Source organism: Crassostrea angulata, chromosome 3 (assembly GCF_025612915.1).
Source record: "Crassostrea angulata isolate pt1a10 chromosome 3, ASM2561291v2, whole genome shotgun sequence".
In the NCBI taxonomy this organism is placed as follows: Eukaryota; Metazoa; Mollusca; class Bivalvia; order Ostreida; family Ostreidae; genus Magallana; species Magallana angulata.
Window position 1 is genome coordinate 38,647,844 of NC_069113.1, and position 9,002 is coordinate 38,656,845.

General features: G+C 31.6%; 1 protein-coding gene across 1 annotated transcript; it reads right to left on the reverse strand.

Annotated features, from left to right (window-relative positions):
* Window positions 1-635: 635 nt before the first annotated feature.
* On the reverse strand, window positions 636-8,479 carry LOC128175321 (uncharacterized). The gene is made up of 5 exons (XM_052840856.1): window positions 8,403-8,479; window positions 2,447-2,854; window positions 2,013-2,222; window positions 1,757-1,913; window positions 636-1,611 (listed from the first exon to the last, which is right to left on the reverse strand). Exons 1-5 carry the CDS (start codon window positions 8,403-8,405, stop codon window positions 1,337-1,339), a joined length of 1,053 nt encoding a protein of 350 aa, XP_052696816.1. The 5' UTR covers window positions 8,406-8,479; the 3' UTR covers window positions 636-1,336.
* Between the last annotated feature and the right edge of the window lie 523 nt (window positions 8,480-9,002).

Consider the following 9,002-nt stretch of genomic DNA (forward strand, 5'->3'; position numbering starts at 1 on the left):
AACCTGGATGAAAGAAAGTGACAACAAAAACTTGGACCAGAACATAAACGACTTAATAAAAAATAATATCAAGTGTGTTAATAATATAATTGAGATCATAAAAACTGGTACTAATTAATACATAAACAAACTAGCTAACAAGAAGCAAACACAATAGCTTCCAACAATGAACAAAACTTTGCATCTTGTGTACACTTGTACTGTTTTGAAATAAATAAAAAGAACAACCACTTTCTCTTACAAAAGACTATTTTCTAGAACAGTAAAAAAACTCAACCCTAATCTATAATAAGTTGCAAAAAGACATTAACAATGCAAGCTATGAATGAAATCATCAGCTAAAAAATGCAGTTGCAATATAAAAACAGTTTTGAACATGCATTTTTGGTTACTGGTATTTAATGGTGATATGATACCTTAAGATACTTAATGACCAAAATCATGCAAATCGTGTACTACAGCATACTGTTTTGAAATAAAAAATAATGGCCACTTTAGAACAAAAAACTACTTCCTAGTACTGACAATAAAAAAACTTGCTCATAAATGAGTGGCATTCTAACATTGCAAGCTATGAATTAAATCATAAAAAAAATTATATCATTTAAAAAATCCAGTTGCAAAAAAACCCCCAAACATTCATAATTATTTTCTGGTGTTCAATGTTGATTTTCTATTTACTTTTCAACATTGTAAAACATGTTATTTGCACTAACGCAAGATTTAAATCTGATAGGTAGCCTCATGATCAACATTTGAATCAGCTCCTCTTTGTCATCAACTATCAACTCTTCTTGTAAAATAATTTCAAGCATGCTTTTAAATACAGATGTCTTGAGATCTTTTTTCTCTCCTCGCTTGAACAGAAAATTTACACGAAATGTAACCACTTTCTCTTACAAAAGACTATTTTCTAGAACAGTAAAAAAACTCAACCCTAATCTATAATAAGTTGCAAAAAGACATTAACAATGCAAGCTATGAATGAAATCATCAGCTAAAAAATGCAGTTGCAATATAAAAACAGTTTTGAACATGCATTTTTGGTTACTGGTATTTAATGGTGATATGATACCTTAAGATACTTAATGACCAAAACATGGAAATCGTGTACTACAGCATACTGTTTTGAAATAAAAAATAATGGCCACTTTCTAGCACAAAAAACTACTTCGTAGTACTGACAATAAAAAAACTTGCTCATAAATGAGTGGCATTCTAACATTGCAAGCTATGAATTAAATCATAAAAAAATTATATCATTTAAAAAATCCAGTTGCAAAAAAAACCCCAAACATTCATAATTTGTTTCTGGCGTTCAATGTTGATTTTCTATTTACTTTTCAACATTGTAAAACATGTTATTTGCACTAACGCAAGATTTAAATCTGATAGGTAGCCTCATGATCAACATTTGAATCAGCTCCTCTTTGTCATCAACTATCAACTCTTCTTGTAAAATAATTTCAAGCATGCTTTTAAATACAGTTGTCTTGAGATCTTTTTTCTCTCCTCGCTTGAACAGAAAATTTACACGAAATGTTTTACTGGAGCTGCTGGTCCTTTGGCATACTGGGCACTCTCCTTCTACATATTTTTTTTGTCGACAAGCTGAAAAAATCCATAAATAAAATTATTTTACCAGAATTTATCTCGTTTTGCTATGTGGTACACATTTTTCACAGAGAGTTAGTTTATTTCATTAAAATCCTTATTTATTATATTGAAACTTCCTGTAAAATTCTCATCAATTTACCTGCGTTGTCACAACAGATGTAAACATCAACATCAGTGAAGTCAGTAAGAACAATTTCTTCAGGTGTTGTATTTTCCAGTTCTTCCGAAAAATCTGGATCAAGGTTCGCAAAACCAAAATCTTCATCACTAAGGTTTACTTTGTTGTCAGCAACAAACTTAAGGATAAAAACAGAACTTATTAAATTCAGGTTTAAAAAAAAAAGAAGTAATTATATAAATATCTGTTTAATTTATGACATTATTATTAAGATTACCTCACAGGAAGATGTTGGGCAAGTTGTTAGCTGTTTTCTTGTTTGAAACACTTTTGGGTAAACATTTGTGACTTTAACAGTGTCCCCAACATTAAATGGACTCAAAGCATTCTTGTTGAATAAGCAAACTTTGGCGACACTGCTGGTGTCTTTGATCATGATTGATTTCACTGCTAAACTACCTTCCTGACGATACTTCAATGGTGAAACCTAAAATATAAAAAGTTCAGAATTAATTCTTAAAATATATATAAGTACACTTTGAATTCTTTAGGTATACATGCTTTGTTAAAGCATTGTAGAGAATTCTTATATGCAAATATTTTTTGTATCAAAATAGTGAAAATATACAGATTGTTTTCAATAAAAAAAACAATTGTGCAATTTGGTTAGGTTTGTTAGTAATGGAATCAATATGGTATTGTTTTTATTACCTTGAATATCTTCCCAGTAACTTCCGATTTGTCTGGTGACTGCAAAGCATCCTTAAGCAGTTTTCGCTCTCCTTGTTGTGGTGCATTCTCAGGTAAATTTGGTACCTGTATGTCTTCACTGGTTTCCACTGATGCTGCATATGCAATAATACTTCTTGATGTTATCCATAGTTCGTTCCCAGTTTTCTTCAGTGCATTTTGGAATTTAAAGCTCATTCCCTCCTTGATCATGTCAAACCTTGCCTTTTGATAGATTCTAATTTTGTATGTTTCTGTGCCATTCCCACCAATTACGTTGAAAAAGTGCATGGTTCTGTTTGAGGTTTTGTTGCAATAGGATTGAAGTTCTTTTGATTTCTTCAAAACCTTTAACGTAACTGTCAATGTTTCATCTGAAGATTCTTGAGACTAGAGAGAAATTATAACATTTTTTACAAACGAGAACAACAAATTCCAGCTCACTATATATGTATCTTAACCTAATAAATCAGACTTCAATCATTTACCAGCAAATGCAAAAGTGCATTATTTGACACAAAATTAATATATGCTATGTTTATAATCACAAAATTTCTGCAAAGTTCTGAAAACCCAATTTTAATTCTGTTCGAAAAACTAATATTTGTAAAGTGAAAATGTTTTTTAAAAATTTATGGTTATTCACAAATATTGTACCCAATTAATTAAAATGATTCCACTAAAGTTTTGCAATTTTCATGTAATTCAATAATAAAAATGACAATACATGTACTTCAAATAACTTAAATTCAACATTGTTTAAAGTGTTATGACTGAAACTTACAATAACCATTTATTTATTAATATTCTTCAGCCTTTCATATTCCACAATAACATCTTCTGAAGCTTTTATTTTTGATGGATCAAAGTTGATCAAAATCAAGCCTGTGCTAGAAGTTACCCTGCTTAGTGCAACATATGCCATACCAAATTCAAACACAGTACTACCTAAATCAATAACTGCTGAGTTCAAAGAAATTCCCTGGACTTTGTGAATTGTGCACGCCCAAGATAACATTAAAGGAAACTGTGAACGTATAACATGTCTACCTCTGTAAACAAACTTATGCTCATATGGTTCTATTGCAACTGGACTATGAAGAGAGGATTCTTGTTTCATCATTACTCTTCCAATTTTAGGATCATCAAACTTCACATATATACATGATGGCTTATTGTTTTCACTTGAAAAAATAATATTCACAATTGTTCCAATAGCTCCATTAACCAAACCATTTTCAGTTTTAATATTCCTCATAAGCATTACTCTTGCTCCAACAGACACCATCAACAAGTTTCTTAACCCTCCAGCAATAGTATCATCAGAAGGAATATGATCACTTAAAACTTGTCCCATGAAATTATCATCCTCTGATGCATAAAAATGATCTGCATAGATTCTGATAGTATTTGCCAATTTACTAAGCTGATTATTGTTATACATTTCTACTTGCTGTCTTGTGGGATAAATATGTAAAAATTTAGAAAACTTGGTTTCATCATATTGTAATCTACTTTTCAGAAAGGATATATCATTTTCTAGAGGCATACCAATACGTACTCTATTCAAAAGGAAATAATATGATAAATCAGAATTTTGTCTGTTATTTTCCTTTAAAAACATTGGTTGAAATAAATGCCAAAGTAACTCATTCTTGAATGCAAAATTTCCTTTCACAGGTCGCAACTGAAAAAAATCTCCAACAGCAATTATATTGCATCCCCCAAATGGAAGGTCACAATCTTTTATTTCTGACAAACGCCTGCTAATAAATGTTAACATGTCACCACTGACCATACTTACTTCATCAATGACAACTGAATGGACATTTTCAAATTCTTTACGTACTTGTTTCAATGTGTAACTAGACAAACCAGCATAATTCAAAAACTGTGCCACAGGAACTCGTAACAATGAATGAATCGTACGACCATTTATATTATTTGCAGCAGTTCCAGTTGGAGCACATACAAGAACACAATTCGAATTTAAAACTCTTGCACAAAATAATTGGATGTATGCAATAATAACTTTTGTAGTAAAGGTTTTACCAACACCAGCTCCACCTGTTAAAAATAAATGAAATGGCAACTCATTTTTTTCAAATTTAGATTTCACAAAACAAAATGCCTCCAACTGGGATGGTGTCAACCTTTTCACACTTTCTCGAAATTCAACAATTGACATTAAACATGAAAAACTGTGCATATGCAAATCATCATCAAATATTTCTGTTGCATTTTTACTTGTATTTAAAGACGCAGATTCATTCACATCAGCAAAGAATAATTTTTCTAATACAAGATCATTATTCAAAGAAAACAAAGTGTCATTTTTGGTGTTTTCAGAAGAAGAGTTACAAGACAACTCTGACATCAATTTCAGCTTCCGTATTGTATTTTCGATTTGTTCCGTGAATGAAAAGTTAATGAAATCAATGCTTGTATTGAACAACTGTCTCTTGTTAATGAATGCTTCTCTAGGGTTGGAATAGGGAACAACAAGCTCATTTTCAGATTTGTGTGGCAATAATAAAAGTAACATTGAATAAAAATGATCATCTGAAGATGGAGGAAAATGTGGAAATCGTACAACACTTGGTTTCTTGCATTTCTTCATAACCACATCATACTTTTCAATATATATACGAGACAGAGAAACTCTCTTAGGCATTTCATTGCTACATTTCTTGTACCAGGAACAAAATTTGAATAAACAAATATCACTTAATTCCACAGGACGACAATGATAATAATCAATAATATTTGTTTGAAACACTTCTGTAGAATTGTCATCAAGAATTTCAATTTCTTTTCTACTTTTCAAAATTCTGTATCTTTTGCTTGGTTGCCTTGTATTCAGATAAACAAAACACCTGGTTACATGAATCAAATTCAAATTGCTTAATCTGTAAGCAGCTTCTTGGGAACTCAATCGTCTATGGCGCAAAACTGTGAGTCCTATTTTCAACAACCGCTCATGCCGTGGAATAGGATTTTCTCTAAAGACATTGTGAATTAGTTGACCCAGTGCATTTTTTAACTCATCCGGCTCTGACTTGCAAATATAGCTACACACATAATATGCTGCACCCTCAGCATTACAAATCATCTGGATATCCATATTTGCTCTCCAGTGTCTTAATATATCAGGATTGTATGAATTTATCATCACATCTTTACTTGTTCTTTTTGTTGTGTAAAACTTTCCTTTATTTTTATCTGACAAATTTATATTTCCAACAACAAAAGTTTTTTCACATTCTCGTTTTGGAAAACCAAATCTACAACAAGACTTAAATCCTTTACTGCAATAAGAAGTATGAGAATGACTTTGTAATGTAGTCACTAATTGAAACAGTTCAGCATCATGCTCACAGTTGGGAATAACAGAACATATTGTTTTATCTATATAACGAACCAGTGTTGGAATTGTTAAATTTGAAATTTCATTGGGTACATCTTCAATCCATAAAAACATATGAATGTGTGGGCTTCCCCTATTTTGAAATTCTACTCTTGCAAAGTAATCAAGAACTTTACCTAAAGGATATTTTTCACTCTGAATTACATATTTCATTAAAGACTTGAATCTGCGCTCAAAGTGTATTGCAGTCATTAAAGGATCACTTCTCATACCACTTCCAAAACTATTCCATTGTTTAGCTTCATCAAAATCAATATTATGTAACATCATTCCCAATTCTGGCCAATGCAAATCATCTGCTGATAAGGTCATGAAAAGTGTTGGTGGACCTAAACATCGAAACATCGCCAGTAAATTATACAGCTGGTTTCTGAAATAAGCCACGGTTCCACGAATATTTTTCATGAACATGTAAGAATTTTCTTTTAACTCTGCATTATTCTGCAAATTTTTAATGTCACATGCATTCACAGACACAGCATTATTTTGACCCTTCTTTATTCGCATGTTTATATTTATCTCTGATTTCAGACAGGCAAGATCATATGAGACAGCAGAATGTAACAGATAAGTCAAATCTTTCCTAAAATTTCCATTTTTGTTATATAACCTATATTTAAAATACATGGACTTTGAAATTTTCATAGGTCTATTGTAATTTAAACCATTTTTACCATATGGGAATAGCCATGGAAATGCCATTTCCTCACCACTTTCCATTTCGTACACCCTTACAGGTTTTTCTGAAATATGAGGTACATTAATAATGCCCTCATTTCCGATTACAGAAATGTCGTTAGGCATTGTACTATTTATTGGTGTAAGGGTAGCACTTTCCATATCAAAATCTTGAAAATCCATTTCTGTATCTGTCAATAATTCTTCATTTTCTTCAGAAATAGCAATGTGTTCATACAGCAAGTTATTTCTTTTCAACCATAAAAGTGCCTTTTTAACTTTTTGGGGGGAAACAAAATATTTAAATTTTTCAGATTCCACATAACCTTTGTGTTCAAAATTTACAGCAAAAAAACATCCATCATTAATACCTTCGGGTAGTTGATTTGCAATAACTTGCACATTTGTTGGCAAATTTAGAATTAACCCTTTTTCAGCCATTTGACCCCCTGGTAAAATAATGACTGTCATAAATATCTGAATCAGTGCAATTAATCTTTTTTCAATTAATGACAAAGTTCTCAGTTCTGAAGGAATTTCAAATGTTTTCAAGCAATTAGCTTCCGTGCATAAATATGGAACTTCTTTTTTCTTTATTAAAGAATGACAAGTTTGACACAACACATCACTTCCATTAGTTGTTATATGTGTGAAGTTTTTTAGCTCTGCATTCTTAAAACTGTGAGTTTGGTTCTGAAATAAAAATCTGTCACAACAAGCACATGAAAAAATTGGACATTCTCTTATTCTACTCTCATAAGCTTGTACATGATTTTCATCATGCAAATAATTAATATCAAGTCTTGTAGGATATGCATCTGAATGATCTGATATTGTAAAAAAACATGAAACATTATCAAAACTGTTAATACTGCCACCACTGCTATTCAAGTCTTTCAGTATCAAATTGTGCGCAGATCTTTCACTATTTTCAAAAGACACATTTTCATGAAAGTAATTTTGAGGAACATGAACTTCATGTGCAACTTGCTTTCTCTTTTTTTTCTTTATCGAACAAATTTTTTCGCTTGATTTACAATAAGTATGAAAATTTTTATTACTACTACATGTACTACTAAAACTGGAAAAATCAGAATTTGTTTTGTTGCATGCATATCCATATTGCCTTTCTTTTTGCTTTTCACACAAGTTAATCACTTCATCTTCATTTGAGAGAAAAGAACTTCTTGAATTTGTCACAATTGTACTACAATCAAAATTGTACCAAGGAAAAAGCAACGGAGTTATTTCATACCTCATATTGCTAAACAACGTTGTTACATATTGGAAAAATTCTTCAAAATTTTCAAACTGAAGCATGACAGCATTCCCATTTTCATTAGGAAAACCTAAAGAATCTCTTTGATGCGAGTCAAAAACATAAACAGTGTTGTCACATATATTACTATAAACTGCCACAGTATTTCCACCAAAAGTAACCAAATGAAAACTTGTTATTCCATTAGCCTCTAAGAAAGCATGTTCAAATGACATTTCACCAGCATCTACATTAACAACGCCATTAACAACGCCATAATATCTGTCAAAAAAATACTCTATCTCACCAGGTAACCCGTTCCACGAGTAAAATGTTGGTGGTAAATCTCTGTGAGATAAATATCCATACTCACGACCAGAGGACAAAATATGACCATAAAAATGTGTACCGTTCGCAACAGTTTGATTCAAATCACTGGGAGATAATTCTGATAAATCAGGCATATGTTTAACAAACATGAGCAGAGCAACTAAAGCTATCGCAGTACATTGTACACCATTATAAGGTTGGAATTCGACACAGCCTTGATGGCAATTTGCTAACAAACTTCTCACCATTTTTCCTGCTTGTGGAAACCGCAACCACGTGCGTTGTGAATCGTAAGATCACAGTCTTCCTCCAAAAGTACCACAGGAAGCGCGGGAAAAAATTGCCTTGGTGAAAAATAGTGAATACCGATCCCGATACAGTGCCTTGAAAACAATGAAAAAACTCCGAAAAGTTCCGAATAGATTATAGTCTCGATAAAAAGCAGACAGGCATTATCTACTATACGAGAAGAAATATAAAAAAAAAAGCCATTTAACATTTACTTTTAATTTATACATGAAAATTTACTTTTAATACAAATAGTAATAAATATAATATTAATTCTAAAAAAAAAAAAAAAAAAAACTATCCCGCAGAAACGCAGGAACACTTTCTAAATGTATATCAAATAACGGACCGCCTCCTGGCGGCCCGTAATCACTTAATATGACCAAAATGATCACTGCTTACACAGCCTGAGCCGTTGGAATATTTATGTCTGCATTGTTTCCACAAAAGATCTGCTGATTGTTTTGACCTCAACTTTGTTTTAAGTATGAAACAATCCGAAGGAAACGTTATTTTTTTTATTAAAATTTTCTACTTCGTTAGCGTAGTATTTTTTT